This window comes from Photinus pyralis, unplaced genomic scaffold (assembly GCF_008802855.1).
Source record: "Photinus pyralis isolate 1611_PpyrPB1 unplaced genomic scaffold, Ppyr1.3 Ppyr1.4_LG10, whole genome shotgun sequence".
Taxonomy (NCBI): Eukaryota; Metazoa; Arthropoda; class Insecta; order Coleoptera; family Lampyridae; genus Photinus; species Photinus pyralis.
In genome coordinates, this window is record NW_022170250.1 from 536,971 (window position 1) to 556,763 (window position 19,793).

A 19,793-nucleotide genomic window follows, 5' to 3' on the forward strand; every position below is an offset into this window, starting at 1 on the left:
TGTAGTAGAGCAGGAAATATTCCACCCATCCCTTGGGATTTATGCGAAAGTTTTCACTACCCACCTTTTTGGTTAGGTAATTAGGTTCACTATCTGCCGATCCAAAATCCAATTTCCTTTGTTTCTCCTGAGAAGTGGTGCCAGTAGAGTCATTGATTTGCCCGCGTGATTTTGAGCGAGAGCTCTTGATCCTAGAAAGTGTGACTGAAGCAAAAGCTCCAAGTCTCCTTTCGGGTGTCTGATGTATAACCCCCCTCAGTTTTCTTCAAGGAATCGATTTTTTATTCCTTTTGTAGAGCTCTTTGGAATCTGGAATTTGTTCAATTTCCTCGCTGTACCTTTTCCATAAGTCATTTTTTGCCTTCCTCATGGCATTCGGTGAGTGTAGCTTGGATTGAACCCCATTCCCTCGTGTGTTTTTTCTTTATTAAAAAGCTTCCTTGTCTGTGCTCGCAATCCAGAGAGTCCCTTGTTGTTTTTTTTGTATATTCTGCATCTCGTCCCGCCCTGGTTCAGTCTCGTCTCGCGTGGTCTCGCCATACTATCCAAAATTGGTGTAGAGCATATAAAAGGCACCACGAAGGCATGACAAATAATAATGACGTTCTTTATCTATCTGTTAATCACGAAACATAATTATGCGTACTTTAAGGATTTTATTTACCATTACCATTCTGCAGCTAAAAATATTAGTTTTCATAAACTGTATCTGGTAATGTAACTAGGTAGAAAAGTCTCACTGAATTCTTTGTTACTTAAATACTTAAAGATAATCTGTCCAAGTTATTTTGTAAAATCTTACTTTTATGGTCTTAACTACGCGGTAAATATGCAAGTACCTATACCTACAGTAACTGTATTTGGATATGTCATATGTCCACAATATACATTTTACCTTAAGCCGTGCCTTTATTCACATAATTTCGCAAAAACACAAAGAAAAGTGTAAACTCATACTAAAGTACCTATAGCATTTTAGCCCCAATATGGCGACCAGAACGAACTACCAATCAAAAACGAGATACCCGGTTGTATCCGCTGTTCTAAATTGAGTCACACATACCTAGAAACGATTGGATTTAATGCAATAAACTTGTGAAAATACAATGAGAGCATTAAGGGCTTTTAATATAAAGGAATCCGCGATATCCTATTATAAGTATTATAACCAAATCTTATTTTTCCCGCAAAGACAATTACCATTACTTGAGCCTGGTGTTCTATACTTCTTTGAATTCTTTAGATTCTCTAAGTCCAAACTCTTAAGGTTCTTCAGATTATATTCTTTTTAATATCAGTCTGATTCTTATATTTCCTTGATTCCTTCGATTCTTCATTTTCTTCAGACTTTTCGACTTCTCAGGCTCGTTCACTCCTTCACATTTCTTATTTCCTTTTATTCTCTTTGGAAGAAACCGATGATTCTTTAAAATTCTTGAAATTCTTTTTTTTTCAAAATCTTTAAATTCTTCAGATCTATTACATCTAAATCTAAATGCAATTCTCTAAATTGATAAAATTATTCACAAAAATCATTATGAAAAATCTGTCTCTACTGTTTATTGAAAAAGGGCACAATTGGCCCACATGATCTTCATCTAACCTAGTAAGATCTGCCCTCTGGGCCAATTTTCGGAAGTATAAGCACATCGTAATGTTAACAGACTAATTAAGGCTTTTCTTCAAAGCTAATTAACGGTGTAAACCGATGGGTGTGCTGTTCTAACGCGTGAAATGACACTTGCTGCAGCCGCTTTGCAAATATAGGAAGAAAAATGAGCATCATCCGAAGATGCAATTCTTCCTAACATTATGTGAAAGTGTCTTAGGTTCATGAGAAACCATTGACCTTTTAAACATAAACCATTGATAAATCTCCAATTATCAGGAAAGTTAAATTTCTCTTCTTCGCGGAGACTTTAATTATAATTGAATTAAAGTCTCGACGAGTCGATTACGATCGACGCTTGGGACGTTTGTCCCGTTTTTCTCGAAAACCGGTCACAATGGGAAGATCTAATGGCTGACCGGATGCACGTCTGATTGTGAACATTCTCTTAAACAATCGACAAAAACTACTCTAGCGTATAGCAATATCCGCCTTGTCATGGCAACGACTATAATTCGTTTAAATCGAGATACCGAAAGAGGTGTGTGCATCTCCGCGAGCGATTCCTCTTTCTTTGTTTTAGAATGCGGCCGCGTTTTTTTTTTCTCGTTTTCACATTAAAGAAGTATAATTTTAACAGCCCATTTTCTTAATTCGAGTTTACACGTCGACGTTCGAACGCTAATTATATCTGCTGTCACGATCGATTTAGAAATCGCGCATTTGGATATCTTGGGCAAGAAGAAATTAATCGGAAGATTTGCATTTTATCGCCTTTTGGGTTGTGCGATTTCTCAACGCAATTCAATTGTGCTAATCGAGCAATTTAACATGCAGATTCGGGAACAGTTTTGCACCTAAATTTCGCGAAGTCGCCGAGGACCAAGAACTTTAATGAAAGCGAGAAAGGTGAAGAAGGCAAGGATGCTTTAAGTCGAAGACTCTTGTGGTCGTTTCGAGAACCTTTTAGACCTTTTCCAAAACTAATAGAGTCTCGGAAAGCTTTGGAAAGGACTCCATCAGTAGCGCTAGAAAATTTGACTGCTTCTATAAAGCCTAAATCTAGTCCGTAAACTCGGAGAGCTATGGAAAACCTTCGAAGAGCCTAAAAGACCGCTAGGTCAAAAACGGTTTCGAAAGTTCCGAAATTGGCTTAGAAAGTCCTCGAATGCTCCGGAAACTAACATGTTTAGAGCGCTCTGTGCACTCTCCAAACGGTTTTTAGGGTTTTTGCCTACCTTTTGGTTTCTTTTTTAAAGCTCTCTACGTCCGCTCTAAAGTTAGACGAACCTAGAAGGGTTTCTGGTGGCACTACGCCAATTGAAACTTCGTAGTGCTACCCTACTCTCATAGGTTATAGACACAAATCTATCGGCGCAACGTAGTGGGGGATTCTGCTTGGCTTACCCACTCCTTGGCCTAGCATGTTTACTGGCACGAACTGTGCTTCTGCCAGAGCCAGTGGGCAGCCAGTGCAATAACTGTTCTTTTCGCACGCATTAGCCCTCCTACTCTCGGTAGCAGTCCGCTAAGCTTCCCCATTAACTGTGGTGCCCTGTTCGTTGCCCCTATATTACGTATCCCTCCATCGTTAATCTTCAACCTATGATCATTTCCAGGTATTTCATATCTCTCTGAACATAATGTATCTGTTTTCCTTGATGAACTTTTCGCCCCTTTTAGGTGTCGGTGCCAGTCTTTGCAGCTGCTAGTTTTAACTTGCTTGCCTTGCGTTGAGTTTTCCAACACTTTTTACAAGCGCCTGTAGGGCCAGGTCATCCGCATAACACACGATCAAAGTCTCTTCAAAATCTCTTTAACATTCCTTGAAATTCTCTTTAAAGGCTCTTCAAAGCCTCTGCCAAGTCTCTGTTGAAGAGATTTCGAAGACATTGAGCAGACTTTGAAGTGATTTTGAGGCGACTTTTGTAAAACACAAATTTTATTAAGAAGGTCCACGTTTACAGAGCAATTCGTCTAGTTTGATAGCTGAAATCTATTAATTTCTAAAACTATAAGAAGACGTGGAAAACTCCCCAAAGGACATAGAGCTTTGGAAAAACTAGATTTTGAAGAGGGATTTTATAGTGATTCGGAGGCGTGGAGAGACTGAATGGATTCTGAAGGAACTGGAACGATATTGAATGGAATGAAAATACACCTGAAGAGATACTGCAGGAGTAGGTCAAACACGTGACCTTCTATAGCTCAGTTGGTAGAGCGGTGGACTGTAGATGTAACGAGTTAACCGTAATCCATAGGTCGCTGGTTCAAATCCGGCTCGAAGGATTTTTTGTTATACCAATTTTGAAACAGCAGTTCTTCATATACAATCAAATGGAGGACTTTCTTCTTCCAAAGCTGAAAAGTGTTGTTACTTGAGTAATTCGCATTAATATTGCAATATATCGACCTTTGTCTATTTTTAGCATCTCATATCAATATTGTAATTAAACGACATGACATAACTATGAGATTATAATTTTAGAGCGAAAGGAGTGGTTCTGCATTCTGTCTCCGTAATCCCAAATGATAATTGTTGGTTGACGACATATTTAGCGAAAACGCTAATAAGCAAAGTGTGTCAGACCACGGTTCAAATTGGAAACAGTAAAAATAAATGCATTTCTTAAACGTTCTAAGTGACCAGAGGTTAATTAAATTCACAGCCATGCTTCTTAATGTGTAAATGTTTATTGATGTCATTATGCAAAGAACGTCAAGGTGAAAATGGATACCGATATTTGTTCAATTTATCTTGTTTATTCTGCTTAATGGGATAACTTTCTCGATTAACAATTTTGCTGTTGAAATCTTCTGTTTTTAGCTATTAGGAGAATGGGATGTGCATTTCTGGGTTCCATGCAATAATTTTGGAAACGATTTAATATCATAATATCCGTTCGAGCAGACGAACAGATCAATCAACATTGAAGAAGTTTAAAATATTCCAAAATAATCAATTACATAACTCTTTATTGAACGAAGACATGCAGTTGAATCAGGATCATTAATCGCCTAAATCAGACCCAGGAAATTTCTTCTCTATGATCTCTAAGAATTTGGCATCCAGTTTGTTCCCTTTCAATTGCAAATGTGCCAAAGCTGGTAAATTATCAAAAACTGTCTCGGTCAAATCGACGATCGTATTGTTTTCGAGGTACAGTGAGTACATGGAAGACAGCCCCTCTAAAGTCCCCGGTGAAATGTGCGTTAATAAGTTGTTTGACAGGTTGAGTTCCCGAAGCGTCTTCATGTCATCGAAGGTCCCTGGTTTGATCTCCAAAATTTTGTTGTTGTTCAAAAGCAGATAGTGCAAGTCTGATGTGATCGGAATTGATCCTTTGTCTAAAACACGCAGTTCGTTATGGCCCAAATTTAACTTGTTTAGCGATTTCTGCGATTGAAAAACCTCCGCCGGTAACTTTTCGATAACGTTCTTGGATAAGTCCAAGTAAATCAGGTTAGGTAAACCGCTGAAGGCATCTGCCGGAATATCGCCCAGCTGATTGCCATTTAAGTACAACAATCGCAAGTTGCTCAAAGGCTCGAATATTGCCGAATTTATCGTTGAGATTTTGTTATCGCTTAACGACAGCATGTCCAATTTAGACAACCCCTTGAAGGTATCCTTGTTGATCTTCGATAGGTGGTTATTGGAAAGGGTTAGACCTCGTAAGTCTACAAGCTCATCGAAAGTTCCCTGTTCCAGCTCTTCGATTTCGCTGTCCGTCAAGTGCATATCTGTGACATACTCCAGCCCAGCAAGAACTCCTTTTTTCACAAATTTCAACTTGGTCTTCTTAATATGCAGATAGTTCAGGTTTTTCAGAGCAGAAAAGCAGCCTAGCGGTAAATCCTCGATGGGAATGTCTTCAAGGGTCAGACGTCGAAGGGCGGGCAGCACCTTGAAGCTATCGCACGAAATGTGGCCGATCGGGTTGGTTTCCAGATTGAAATTGGAAATCGCCGATAATCCCTTGAGACTTTCCCCATTTACGTTCCTAAGTTTATTACCGGCCAAATTCAAGGACCTCAGCTTGCGCTGTTTCTCAAACGTACCCGCTTCGATGATTTCAATCTCGTTGTTAATCAAGTCTAGGCCGCCCAAGTGAGCTAGTTTATCAAAAACTCCCTTCTCCAACTTGGTAATGCTATTGTCGGTGAGGAGAATTTGTTCGATCGAACTAAGCCCGTCAAACACTCCAGGTGGAAGGGTTCGAAGTTTGTTCTTGGATAGATCTAGATTGGTCAAACTTTTCAGATCGTTAAACTGAGTCGTTGAGATTTCCTTCACTTGGTTGTCGTTCAAGGCGAGCTCCTCCAGACTTCCCAGTCCATCGAAGGAGTGCGGTTCGATCAGTGAAATTTTGTTCTTGGACAATTGGAGCGTTTTCAGTTGACTCATTCCTTGAAAATTGCCGGAGACGATTTTCTCCAGTTCGTTGTTCTTCATATTGACGTCTTCAACGTTTGGATTCCCTGAAAATAAACCTGATGGTAGCGAAGAAAGGAGGTTATTCTGCAACTTCAGTGATACCAGTTTGGGCATGGCTCTAAATACGTCGACGTCTAAGCTAGCGATCTTATTCACGGCGAGATTAATAGAGGTCACTTGAGGAAGGTGTTTAAATAGATCTTTGGGTAGTGCGTTGATCTCGTTGTGGGAGAGATCGAGCGATTTCAAGTTTTTCAAAGTGGATAGAAGATCTTCGTGCAGGATTTTCAGATGATTATGTCCTAAATGCAGTTCATAAAGCGCGTCAAGGTCGTGGAAGATGTGCGCTGGCAAATCTTGCAACTGATTCTTTTCCAATGAAAGCTTTTGAAGATTAACCAGGCCCTTGAAGGTTTCCCCATCGAGCAGATCGAGATTCATTTCATTAAACCAACCTTGTTCAAGTAGTATGAGCTTGGATAGCAACCCAGTGGGTAATTTCGTCATGTTGTTTCCCGTCAAGTACAATGTCTTGATATTAGGGGAATGATCGAAAACACCCGACTCGATTTCGACCGGGTTAACATCCTGCAACTCGAAATAGGTTATCGAATGCATATCGTCGAACGCCCCTTTCGGAATACGTTCCATTTTAGTTGAAAGAATCTGGAATTGCTTTAAATTGTAGAGTTCTGCAAATGCCTGGGAATGAATCGAGCCCACGTTGTTAAAACGGATTAGTAGATTGTCCAAATTTGTCAAGTTTTTAAATGTCCCCGCCGCTATAGTTATGTTGCTGTAAGCGATAACGAACTCCTTGATATTTTCGTAACCTTCAAACCATGTCGCCTCCAAATCGATTTCACTATTTTCCAACTGCAAACCGGTAAAGTCTATAATAGCGTCCTCCAGTTTGAGGCACTCTTCTATTCCACTTCTTAATTGTTTCAAAGAACCTATTCTTTGGCAAACCATCGTATCCGACTGGCAATTACAATCCTGCGACTGCACCGTGGCCAGTCCAATTAAAAACAACAATAGTAATGGCCCCATGGCAACCTAAAAGAATGATACAGAAATCTGAGTCGTGGCAAGTGCTCGGTACTCACCCCGTATCATATACGCTCAGCAACTGAATACGGTTGGGTCACAACAACGAATCCAAAAAGTTATCATACTGCATGTTATCTGCATATGGTGACCAGAGGCGATAACACTCATCAGGGAAGTTCAAGGGGCACTCTGTTGCAAGACGGATTACTAGCCATCACAGAGACGCCCACAAAGGTAAAACTCTTAGGGCACCACTTGAGACTGTAGTCCGCCATCCCCGAACGAGGGTGCGAGTATCTATACCTGGGGTCAGTTAAGCTAAGAACTCTTTGAGAACCCTTGCGAAATAATTTAATAAGAAAAGAAATCCAATGTGTATCACAATTTGCTACTTAAAAAAGTACAAACAAACTTACGTAACTAATTGGTGCTGCATCAACATTTGCAACATTTTTAACGGATATAAAAGATGTAAAACTAAATAGCTACACCTGCAGGATTGTCGATTACATTTTCCTGTGATTTTATGTTCGGCACAGTCCTTGATGAATAAGGACCCGCCATGCCGTCGTTCATTTCGCAGAAACAGATGAAGATTATGTCGACCATTTAACCAATTTCGCGTCTGGACCCATCAATCCTTGACTGTAGACTCGTTGATAGTGTGACTCCGCTCGGCGCCGACGTCCACGTTAAAAACATTACGTAGGTAGTGGAACTTTTGTGAAAGCAGAACGTAAACAACGCTTATCAGTGTTTGTCTGAACACGTAGGTAGCTACCTGTTCCCCGGCGGCCAACCACACAAAATGTTCAACAGGCTTTTGGCAAAACTCAACATAGTAAACGCGCTACTTCCACAGGTAAGCCTAAATCACCTAGGTAGTGAGCATCACTAGCAGATTTTTAGATCTATGCCGGCGCAGTAGCAAGTTCGGTCCATTTTTGGATAGGTGTGGTGCACACTTACTCCTCCGTGCTAATCCCTCAACTGCGAAATGGCGCCGATGCGTTGGAAATTACAAAGAACGAAGAAATGTGGATAAGTAATAATGGCAAAATCTGGTTAGCTCACTGCAGCTCAATTTTTAGTTAATTGCGTTTGCCTGGTCGCGCTGTGCCAGTCAGTGCTCGGTGGAATCTTGACGGATAAGTTTGGTAGGCTGCCCATGTTAAAATCTAGCCTGATTTTCCACGCGATCGGATGGGTTACGATCGCTTTGGGAAGAAGTGGGTCCGTGCTGATTTTGGGTCGGACCGTCACGGGAATCGCCGTAGCTTGCGTCTCCTGCGCGTCACTGGTGTACGTTGCGGAGGTCTCCACGCCAACACTGCGAGCGCCTTTGCTTGCGTTGTCGATGGTTTTCCACGAGCTGGGGTCGCTGGTGACGTACATCATGGGGTACTTGACTTCGTGGCGAGCGTCTGCGTGGATAACGTGCGGGTCGGGCACTATAGCCACGCTGTTGGTGTTCTCCTTGCCACAAAGTCCTTCGTGGCTTGTTTCGAAAAATCGAGAGCCAGAAGCCAGGAAGTCCTTGCGCTGGTTTAATCGGAATGACACCGACATTGTGGAGAAAGAGTTGGAAACTTTGAAATCGGAAGCAAGAGGAAGAGTACACAAGAAGATTATTATGCGCAATTTAATACTTCCAACAGTGTATAGGCCGTTTCTAATTTTGACACTTCTGGGGTTCGCCCAGCAATTTGCAGGAATGAGCATACTTGCGAGGAATTCAATAATTTTCTTTGAGGTACTTAAGCTTTAAACTTTGACGTCATCCATTGCGATTGTTTTAGGAACTTGGAACACAATTCGATCCATACATTGTATTCTCTTGTATGGCTCTTCTACGCATTTTTACTGGGTTAGGGCTGGTAGTGATCATGGGCCAGTTTGGGAGACGACCGATTATGTTTATTGCACTTCTTGGCGTCTTTTTGAGTATGATCATGTCAGGGCTGTACACTGCATGGATTGATGAAGGTGAGTTTTTTCACAGAAGTCTCGATAGTTAATTCAGAGTTTAGGTACCACGCATCAAACCTGGGTGCCACTGTTCATGCTTAACATTTACACTATATTTATGGTAACAATAGCAACAATTTCTGCTACTCTATTGGGCGAACTGTTCCCCGGTGATGTACGAGGACTTATCACGAATATCACCTGGGGGCTTAACAACGTGTACACTTTTCTATCTATTTTTGCGTATCCATCGTTACTGAGTGGCCTACACGGAATAGCAAACGTACAGTTCTTCTTCGCGGGAGTGTCGGCGTTGGCGTGTCTAATATTGCCTTTTTTACCTGAAACTCACATGAAGAGATTGTCGGAAATTGAGGCACACTTTTCTCCCGATAGTCGAAGAAAATCCGTAAAGAAGTTTAACATTGAGATTGACATAATTGTAATCTAGTATTTGCGCTTATTAAATTTAGTTAGACTTATACCTGCCTTCCTATCCACTCCCCAACTGGAAATCAGCGCCTGCAAATTTCCTAAGAAATCAAAGAAGTTGCACAACCGACGAAATCAAGGAGATAAAGGAACTTGAAGATTTCCAAAGACTGAGCGAAGAGGCCGAGTGAGTTTAGGAAAGCAGGGAAATTGCCGTAAAGTTAAATAAAGTCGATCACATCGAAGAAGCCAAAGAAACCTAGGAAGTGGGACATGTTAAAAGACGATAAATGCTCCAAATCTCGACGCAACCGAAAGATAAGAGGGAAAGCTTGACAAGAGAAGATGGCGAAAAAGCTGAAGAAGTCAAGAAGCTATAGGAAATATTATAGAAAACAGGAAACGTATTCTGGTTCGTATTTCTAACATAAAGGGCCTTCGGATGATACTACTTCTAAGATTATAAGTTAAAGAAGAAGAGGGAACCAGGGAGGTTAAAGAACCGAAGAAATTGAGGAAGCAGAAGGTGCCGGATGAAGTAAAAATGTTAACGAAGATAAGTGACAAGGATCTGAAAATGTTACTGTAACTGAAGAACCCTAGCTTGATCCCGCTAGACCTGACAATAGGTATAAATAATTTCGAGTTTCAACAGGTCTTCAGCGCCTTGGCTGGAGGGTACGTCCAGTAGAGCCTCCGAATAAACACCAAAATAATAGAAAAATGCCATCTATGAGGGTGCGACCCTGAAGCGCAGTGGCACTGCGAGAACGACGCACTAAACCGGAACTCGATATGCCCCCCCCCCTCCCGTTTGCCCGCTACGGCCACCTATTTTACCTCTACGCGGCGGGGGGAGACGTCGGAAAACGGCTCGTTGAAAGCACTGCGAGGTCCTTCGTCCTATTCGCCTTCCCGAAACGCATTTTGTCTTTTTTCGACACCCCCCGCTTCACCCCTCAAACATGGATTTTTTCTAAATTACAAATGACGTACTTTAGCGTGTACCCGTGATGGTGAAAATCTAGTTAATTTCTAATGTGACGTTTTCGAACAATTTGCGACCAAGTGCTTCAAAAACGTCACTGGACCTAGAAATGTGAAAAAATTGAAGATGCAGGAAAAGGGTTTGATGAGCAAAACAAAATTGCGGGTTTACACTTGTTCGAAAGATTTGTGTTGCTTCTACGCTGTTTGATAGGCGGAAAAGTCCAAGAAACCAAAAAAGGGAGGTACCAGTAAACGCTGAAGATGCAAAAAGGCAAAGACCAAGAGGCCGAAGAGATCAACGATATAACAAACAACAACAATTTAATTTATTAATACCGACAATACATATCATGTGAGGAATACGAAGCAGATGTTCTAAAAGTCAAAGATGCGAGAAAATAGAAGTTGATGGCAAGGAATAAAAGAGATCTCGGGCAGGGCACCTTGGAGACATCTTAACCTTCAGACGCACATCTAACCGATGTTTTAGAGGAATTGGCCTGTCGGACCATTCAATTGCCCACTGGTTCTCGCAGTTCAGCATCCACAAACGTGCGGCCTTCCATTATTTGGTTGATAACAGCTGATGGAGCGTCTAGTAATTGGGTTACAGTTCGGAAACTAAATCTTTTTTAGCTGAGTAGAACTAGGGCACCACTCGAGACTGTAGCCCGCAATTCCCGAACGAGGGTGCGAGTATCTATACCTGGGGCCAGTTGCAAAAAAACATTTAATAAGAAAAGAAATTCAATGCGTATCACAATTTGATTGAAAGTACAAACAAACACTAATTCGTGCTGCATCAACATTTGCAACATTTTTAACGCATATAAAAAAGTAAAACTATATAGCTACAACTGCAGGATTGTCGATCACATTTTCCTGCGATTTTATGTTCAGCACAGTCCTAGACTTTTCGACGAACTCCATCAGAGAGTGCGACATGTAGTAAGGGCGCGTCATGCCGTCGTTCATTTCGCAATCTTCGCAGAAACAGATGAAGATTGTGTCGACCGCCATCTAAAGCAAACCACATAGTGTCTTACGTACGGCCTTTGACGCTTACCTCATAAATCGTAATGAAACAGTGCGCTATTAAGTAAGCAACGGCACCTACCAATAACAGAATGGCCCACCGATTGTTTATGTGCACATTGTTCTAGAAAAGAATGAATTAAGTTTCATTGCGTCAACGAAAGTAGGAGTACCTGCGTCAAAGCAACACCTACTAGTAGGGTAGCGACAACTATCAACACTTTTGAGAGTACCAAAACAAAATCTCCCACGGAGTTAATTACGGCGATTTGCAGGACGTTCTCCAGAATTAGCTTGAACGCTTTGGTTCCCGATTTAATGAACTCAGTTCCATGTATCGCTGAAAAAATGTCCATTTATTTCTCGACGCACGTTGTTGCCGTTGCGGAGCTGAAACAAACGAGAAAAACCACAAAAAAGCCTCCAGGAGGAGGCGTGACGACGTAATGCTTGAACAACCGTAGCTGGCAAACGATAGATGTTAAAGAATAAATTGGCCGTGGTCTCGAATGGCCTCGTGGCGGAATCGTATTGCAAATTGAGGTCTGAAAGCAAAAGCCGAAAGAAAAACGGTCCTTTGGGGGCTAAATTGTTCAAGTGTGGAACGGATGAGAACGGATTTAGGAAGTGGTCTGGTTAGATATGAATAGGGTTGTGAGATGCTTGCAAATCTGCCATCCAAAGATATACGAGAAGTCAAAGGTACTTCAGGTTCTCGCGTTTTTTGTGGTTTTTGGTGTTTGCGTCAGACTGTCCTCTTTTTTTTGCAACAACAAATAGCTTACATGTCACAATGTAGGCGTTCCTCGTCAAATACTTCAAAAAGCTTTCTATATAGTTCATGCACTCGTCGATGCGTGATGTAACGCAACACAAGCAGCACAAAAACAGCAGGTACCTCTGAAATCTGCGACAAGAACGTAGGGCAACTCGTAAAATTTGAACGAGTGCGACCAAAAGTGACCCGAACGATATGGTTCCCAAGTGATAGCGCAACATAGTAGACACACTAGTCAGCATAGGGTTACCAAGAGCCGCTTTGTTTCTGAAACAAGAATCAATCATCCTCAGCAGAGTTAGTATCAGTCTTACCGAGTAAAGTACCATCTTGAGACAGTACCAGCTATGATCATATTCTGGCATCCGTATATAAACTGAATCATCCAGAGCATTATGAACAAGTTGTACCATCGAATGAAATGGTATAGTCCGTTTTTGTAAAAAACAATTTGACCAGAATAGATTTCTCGAACGCTACCTGTGCTTTCGATCCAAAGCGTGAAGTACACCCAAGCGATGGCCGCCACTCCCAACGCGACACACGTCTGCAATAACTTACGTTTGTACACTTCCTTCGAAGTGATCATATTACCAAGAGTGGTTGCAGTAGAAGCATCGGAACGGCGGTTATCGACTTTCCTGCCTCCTTTAAAAGCTGAATGACCAACTCGATCCGGCGTCGTAGCACTAACACCACCAGGATTAATATTATGGTGAATATACTGCTTATTATCGCCAACGGAGTCAATCCTTCGGTCGTTTCCGTTAGGTACCTACAATTATATTATCTTTAGTTGCTGGATCCCCCCCCCCCCTAGATTAAATTTAACCGATCCAAATAAGTAAACGAGGGGGTTATGGAGGAGCTTTGAATGTTCTGATAGGTACTTTCGAAACTTCAGAGCTTTCCAGAGTCTCATTCTCCCGCTTTTCAGACTTTGAGAGCTTTCTAGTTTTTTCTATACTGGAAAATGCCAAGAGTGCTCGGAAAAAGCACGAAACTCGGAAAAAGCACGAAACTCGGAAACGATGGATGAGACTCTTTAGGATGTTTCGAAAACCTTCTAAGATCGTTACAATGTTTGATCCAAGCTAAATGACTCTGGAAAACCTACGAAGGTTCTGTAAAATGAACTTTATACAATTCTGGCATTTTTTCAGAATTGCCTATACCCTTTGTACAGAGTACTTTTTAACTAGACAATTTTCAAAATTTTAGATACCATCAAAAGTTTCGAATTTTTAGAGCAAGCAAAAAAATACGAGATTCTGCTTACTTACCAAAAGAATCCAGTAAGAGCAGCACACGCAAACAGAACACCAAATAATACAGTCCATACAAATGCAGCAGTCAAATATCTCAATATAAGAAAGATAACGAACGAGAATGCTACAATAATTACTATTATACGATGTCATACCAACATTACTTATACTTACTCAGTGCCAAAAATGTCAAACCAACAATATCAGGAGTGCAAATCTGAAAATCTCGACCTATACTCTAAAACACAAAGTTTAGTGGTGTAAGTAACGAAATGTATAGAAAACCAACATCAAATATTGAATCGTGAGTTACTCGGTGTTCTGACGATAAGCATCGCCTTCCGAAACGCCTGCAATAAACTGATTAATGAAAAATCTAAGGACATGTTATTATTTACTCATATCCAGAGGGGCAGGTTTCAACGCAAGCATGGGAAGATACGAGAAACAACCTATAACAAAGTGATGGAAACATGCAACTTACTATCGATCAACTTACGGTTTATCTGTCATGTCTTCAGCCTTACATATCTCGGCGTTCTCCACGTTGAAGCTGTTCACCTTTCCGCACACGTTCCCGCAATTATCATGACCAACTGTAATTCTTTCGATATCGCCGGTAACCATGCAGTAACCGATGAAGGCTGCCTATAAGAAAGAATTTATGCTAAACAATTTTCATTCCGTTGTTACGTTACACCGCCCCCTTCCTAAGGATGTTGCCTCCCTGCGACAATTTTTTTATACTCGGAAGGTAACCATCTCCGTCTGTCTTTGAAGATGACTCTGAGACGGGCAGTGAGACTCTCGTAACAAACTGGGGGAACTAAATTCGACGCTGGTGACATTTATAGCCCTGTTGAGACACCACAGGAAACAGAATCGATGGTGCTGACATTCAGTCCTAATGGAAATTTGGGCGAACGGAAAGAAAAACGATCACGCCAAAATGTCTCTGGTGTAATCGATGATGGTGCGCCATTAATTCGTAAGGTAAATACCGGAGGAGTATAGAACAACTAAAGACCTTCTGCAGGGGCACCTCTAAAACGCATTATGCGGGTCACTCTGTAATTGGGCGAAAGTCTGTTGAGGGCCCAGAACAAGAGAGTTATGATAATAATAGGTAATAGGAATGCTGATAGTTTTCCGCATTGAGGGAGGGAGATCACGCTAACCTAATCGCCGGGAGGGAGGGGGGGGGGCGAATACTGAGGCGCTGCCAACGACCATACAGTTAAGCTGTGACATACAGGGTAAAGCTCAAGTAATAATAGCATCAGTACATCCCCCGGGAAATTCTGGCAACACTCCAGAAGCGACTATGTCCGATCATAGAATAACTGCATTTGAAATTAACTGCAAGGGAGCCGTCCAAAAGGGTTAGCGCCCAAGGTAACAGATTTTACAAACATCTCCTTAGAAAAAAACTTAGAGAGCACCCTTTCTGGGGGGACGCCTCCTGCCGGCGTAAGTCTTCTTACCAACTCCATTGTGGAGTCTTTTGAACTGCCATGTCCTCTGAAGACTGCCAAGATGCCTTAGTATTGCAGGGCGCTCGAAAAGCAGAAACCTCACTCCAAAAGGTCACGTAATTTTAACAAAATTAAAATTCGCTGTTAGATTTTCAAAATTTTATATACAGGGTGTAGAATTGGTTTACGCACCAGATTTCAATAGTAATTGCTTTATATTGAAATATTTTCTCACTCAATTGTTTTACAGCATTGTTGTAAATAGATTTTTTGTAGATTGTAAAATTCTGCGTCTATTCTATGTTTTGTTATGGGAAATTACGGAAATTATAAATCTGAAACCTATTTACAACTTCGCTCTAAATTAATTAGGGGAGAAAATATTTCTATATAAAAAAATTGGCATTGAAATCTCTATGGTCCGGTAAACCGGTTCTACACCCTGTATGTATAATTGCTACATTTTCATTATTTTCTCCATATTTTTTGTAATTTCTTATGCATTTCCGACTTATTTTCTACAATTTCTAAATATTTCCGACACGTTTACGAAACCTTCACAACTTTCTTTATCGTTTTCAACGCTTTTCCTAGTTTCCAAAATTCTCTATTATAATTTATAAACCATGCTACACGTTTCCGTAACATTTCTGAAAGTTTGGGCACCAGGATATGATAAACATGTAACTGTAAGTATGAAAAAAATAGTCAAATATCAAAAGTATAGGTGTACCGGTAAATTGTGGGCTGTAAGCAGAAAATAGAGAGGAAAAAATTGGTGTCTACCGTTTACCATAATCTAATCACATTCAAAACCGGAAGTTAAGAATCCTCTGTCGCCATTGCGGGTACATTTCAAGGTCACAATAACAAACCGGCAACCGGTTTCATGTATTTGGTTGTAAAAATTCTTCGATACTTACCAAAGCGGCCAAAGAAACGGCCTGTACAATAATAAAAGGAACGTCGGTCCTCTCCCTGTTTCCTGTAACCACATTGTCGGACGAATTCTCTTCGTCTTCGTTCACGTGTTGTTCATATTGTCGATGGCCCCTGATCAAATTGACGGCGGCATTAATCGTCCTTATGGATTCCATTATTCAAGCACAAACTTTCACTCGCTAACAAAAAGTTATTTCAGCATCCACGCACAAAGGAAATTCGAGATCATTACTGAGTGGATGACTAATAATAATCACAGAAAAAGATACATTTGCTTGCGAAGCACATGGGGAATGAATGCATTACATTATCGGCTACATTTAGTTCGTTGTCCCGTCTGCATGCTTGCGCCATCCTTCTTCAGCAAACGGTGGAGGGGCTTAGTAATAAAGCAAGAGGGATTTAGTATTTCAACAAAGTGGGGGTGCTGACTATAAACAAACATTTCGTTATCGATTCGTGATTGTAATAACGGTCCAGTTTTCCTGTTAAGTTTTTTTCCCTAAGCTTTTGTTGATAGTTGCATTGCACAAAAATTATAATCGAACAAACATTTTATCTACGGGTTTTTGTCCCCCTCTCCAAGCATAACTCTTGGACATACTTCAGGCGCCTTGGTTTTTTTCTGCTAATTTTGTTCTTTGTATCACTAAATTGTGTATAAAAATGATATGTTACACGGTCGGCCTTTTGTTGATTTCAGTGCCATTTATAAATACAATACAAAATACAATAGACCAATATCTTCCTAATAGAATATTACAGAGCAAGTTTTACAATTAAACCCAACATGGCATTGCTTAATCAATAGTTTATCAATTTATTATTAACAGGGCCTGTTAAGTAATATTTACCAACACAGAAAATCGGACATTCATATGTTCTTTGTAACAAAGAGTTATAAAAGAACTCTTTTTGGAGGTTTGGGCAGTTTTTGGACTGTAACTTTTTGGCCCGTTGGCCTACGTAGCCGAAACGACGAATAACGACCTTTCTTATATCCTGAAGGATATGTGTATCAATTTTCAAAGGGATCGGACGTTTCTACACAAAGTTATCGTGCACAGACGGACAGACAGCAATACAAAATAAACGATCTCGAGGATCGTTAATAAAAGAAGAAAAATATTTGATTCATTTCTTGTTGTGGTAAAATGCCCCTCCTATGCTGGCTGCATTACCACATTGGATTGCTAATGAAAGCCTTTGTAAAAGGTAGACTTTGGATCGTGGTTCGACAGATTCGTTGAAGCGAGCTTTGAACCAATAAGAAGCAATAAAAATCCCTTTCGGCTCGGCCGATCAGCAGTAGGTAGATTTCTTTAACCGCATTAACATATGAAAGAGTCCGCCATTTTGTTCCAATTCACGAACTTGATCGAGATATTCATGAGTTACACCAACTGACCACCCCTTAAAGTTTGGTCGAAATCAGTTCATAATTATGAAAGAGGTCTGATCGAAAAAGTACGAATCGTTTTGGATTCTACGCACCAAAATTAGTGAGAAAAAGTGTTTTCCTGAGAAATTTTGGAGCAGTCGATTTTTGGTAAAAAAGGAAGGTACACTGCCTTTTTTTGAGGGCCGAAAAAAAATTGTCTGAGATCGACCGGCTGTAACTTTTGAACTAGTAGCCCAATCTTGGAACTGTTTGAAATTATGGATTCTACAGGCCACATTCTATAAGAAAATTTTTTTCCGGGTCGATCTGAGACAATTTTTTTTTTCGGGGCTCAAAAAAAGGCAGTGTATAACCTTCCTTTTTTACCAAAAATCGACTACACCAAAATTTCTCGGGAAAACACTTTTTCTTATTAATTTGGGTGCGTAGAATCCAAATCAATTCGTACTTTTTCGATCAGACTTCTCAATCAAAAGTTATAGACTAGAAACCAATTTCGAAAAAAAATTCAAAGGGCTGTAACTTTTGAACTAGTAGCCCAATCTTGGAACTGTTTGAAATTATGGATTCTACAGGCCACATTCTATAAGAAAATTTTTTTTCCGGGTCGATCTGAGACAATTTTTTTTCGGGGCTCAAAAAAAGGCAGTGTATAACCTTCCTTTTTTACCAAAAATCGACTACACCAAAATTTCTCGGGAAAACACTTTTTCTTATTAATTTGGGTGCGTAGAATCCAAATCAATTCGTACTTTTTCGATCAGACTTCTCAATCAAAAGTTATAGACTAGAAACCAATTTCGAAAGAAAATTCAAAGGGCTGTAACTTTTGAACTAGTAGCCCAATCTTGGAACTGTTTGAAATTATGGATTCTACAGGCCACATTCTATAAGAAAATTTTTTTCCGGGTCGATCTGAGACAATTTTTTTTTCGTGTCTCAAAAAAGGCAGTGTATAACTTTCCTTTTTTACCAAAAATCGACTACACCAAAATTTCTCGGGAAAACACTTTTTCTTATTAATTTTGGTGCGTAGAATCCAAAACAATTCGCCCTTTTTCGATCAGATTTCTCAATCAAAAGTTATAGACTAGAAACCAATTTCGAAAGAAAATTCAAAGGGCTGTAACTTTTGAACTAGTAGCCCAATCATGGAACTGTTTGAAATTATGGATTCTACAGGCCACATTCTATAAGAAAATTTTTTTCCGGGTCGATCTGAGACAATTTTTTTTTCGGGGCTCAAGAAAAGGCAGTGTATAACCTTCTTTTTTACCAAAAATCGACTGCACCAAAATTTCTCGGGAAAACACTTTTTCTTATTAATTTTGGTGCGTAGAATCCAAAACAATTCGTACTTTTTCGATCGGAAGTCTCAATCAAAAGTTANAAACCGAGGGTCCAACGTGTTTCGTTTGGGGGCCACCCCCCAAAGAGTGTTGAAATCTGCATTTCTTCTTTAATTTTTTTCTCAGCAACCATAAGAGTTACAAAGTCGGGTGGCATGTCTTTGAATAGGTTTTTGGGTATGCTCTTTCCGATTTTGCAATTTTTTTTTCAAAATTCCTACCCCTAAAGGGCGCACCCCTAAACTAGGGTGCAAAAAAAAAATTCTGATTTCGACGAAATTTGGTATCTGGGGGTTTTTTAACATGAAAATCACGAATCTGAAATTAGTTTTTGAAAATTCGAAAAAAAAAGTTCCACTGCAATTCTTGGCGGGACAACGAAAATAGAGATAATTCCACGAAATTTGTTGTGTACATACTAAACGAGTTAAGGAACAAAACTGCCGAACAGTTTTTTAAAATAAACTTTTCAAACAAAAGTTATACTCATTTGAATGTTGGTCCTTCGGGTCGCGAAGTGTCCCAAGCCTACTAGTAAGCCATAATTTCGCATGTGTTGGTTGACTATGTCGCAAAAACAAAAGATTAACGGTTTGAGTCGATATTTTGTTATTTGGAATTAATTCGGTCATTAAATGATTAAAAAATTCGATGTATCGATTAAAACACCTACCAAGGTATCTTAAAGCCCTGATCGATTATTTATTATCTAAATAAGGTAGGGGAAAAAGTCAAATCACTTTCCGTATGATACTTTTTCACTATGATCAAAAATTTTCATAATCTTAGGTTGAAAAATAACTTCCAAAAGAACACGCTCCTTTTAAGGACAAATCGAAAAGGTACATTAAATTAATGTGAAGTTAGTTGTTATTTTTATTTCTTCCAATTATCAATTTACCTAAAAACAATGGAATGTTTACTTATTAGGTTCGTCCTTATTGTAAAACGTCAGTTACGTCGTTTTTTGTGTTGCGTTCTTTTTCTTCCGTTCTATTCGAGATGGATAGAAACTATTCGAATTTCGAATTGGCAAACATTCATTACATGTATG

General features: G+C 40.1%; 3 protein-coding genes across 3 annotated transcripts; 1 reads left to right on the forward strand and 2 right to left on the reverse strand.

Moving 5' to 3' along the window:
• Positions 1–4,477: 4,477 nt before the first annotated feature.
• Positions 4,478–7,216, reverse strand: LOC116162104 (insulin-like growth factor-binding protein complex acid labile subunit). Its single transcript, XM_031475632.1, has 2 exons — positions 7,157–7,216; positions 4,478–7,106 (listed from the first exon to the last, which is right to left on the reverse strand). The coding sequence occupies exon 2, from the start codon at positions 7,098–7,100 to the stop codon at positions 4,620–4,622; it is 2,481 nt and encodes an 826-aa protein (XP_031331492.1). The 5' UTR covers positions 7,101–7,106; positions 7,157–7,216; the 3' UTR covers positions 4,478–4,619.
• Positions 7,217–7,705: 489 nt separating this feature from the next.
• LOC116162107 (facilitated trehalose transporter Tret1-like) lies at positions 7,706–9,550 on the forward strand. The gene is made up of 5 exons (XM_031475636.1): positions 7,706–7,962; positions 8,010–8,145; positions 8,192–8,853; positions 8,900–9,086; positions 9,131–9,550. The coding sequence occupies exons 1-5, from the start codon at positions 7,909–7,911 to the stop codon at positions 9,517–9,519; spliced, it is 1,428 nt and encodes a 475-aa protein (XP_031331496.1). The 5' UTR covers positions 7,706–7,908; the 3' UTR covers positions 9,520–9,550.
• Positions 9,551–11,236: 1,686 nt separating this feature from the next.
• LOC116162105 (choline transporter-like protein 1) lies at positions 11,237–16,333 on the reverse strand. Its single transcript, XM_031475634.1, has 12 exons — positions 15,970–16,333; positions 14,071–14,219; positions 13,970–14,023; positions 13,861–13,921; positions 13,746–13,809; positions 13,587–13,695; positions 12,898–13,078; positions 12,618–12,850; positions 12,311–12,570; positions 11,699–11,865; positions 11,557–11,649; positions 11,237–11,510 (listed from the first exon to the last, which is right to left on the reverse strand). Exons 1-12 carry the CDS (start codon positions 16,141–16,143, stop codon positions 11,334–11,336), a joined length of 1,722 nt encoding a protein of 573 aa, XP_031331494.1. The 5' UTR covers positions 16,144–16,333; the 3' UTR covers positions 11,237–11,333.
• Positions 16,334–19,793: the final 3,460 nt, after the last annotated feature.

Coding starts and splice junctions, on each gene's coding strand:
- LOC116162104 (XM_031475632.1), bottom strand. CDS start 7,100: ATGGGGCCATTACTATTGTTGTTTTTAATTGGACTGGCCACGGTGCAG.
- LOC116162107 (XM_031475636.1), top strand. CDS start 7,909: ATGTTCAACAGGCTTTTGGCAAAACTCAACATAGTAAACGCGCTACTT. Junction 7,963..8,009: donor TAAACGCGCTACTTCCACAG/GTAAGCCTAAAT, acceptor GCAGATTTTTAG/ATCTATGCCGGCGCAGTAGC. Junction 9,087..9,130: donor CACTGCATGGATTGATGAAG/GTGAGTTTTTTC, acceptor TTCAGAGTTTAG/GTACCACGCATCAAACCTGG.
- LOC116162105 (XM_031475634.1), bottom strand. CDS start 16,143: ATGGAATCCATAAGGACGATTAATGCCGCCGTCAATTTGATCAGGGGC. Junction 14,220..15,969: donor CCGTTTCTTTGGCCGCTTTG/GTAAGTATCGAA, acceptor TCTTTCTTATAG/GCAGCCTTCATCGGTTACTG. Junction 13,922..13,969: donor ACCTGCCCCTCTGGATATGA/GTAAATAATAAC, acceptor AGTTTATTGCAG/GCGTTTCGGAAGGCGATGCT.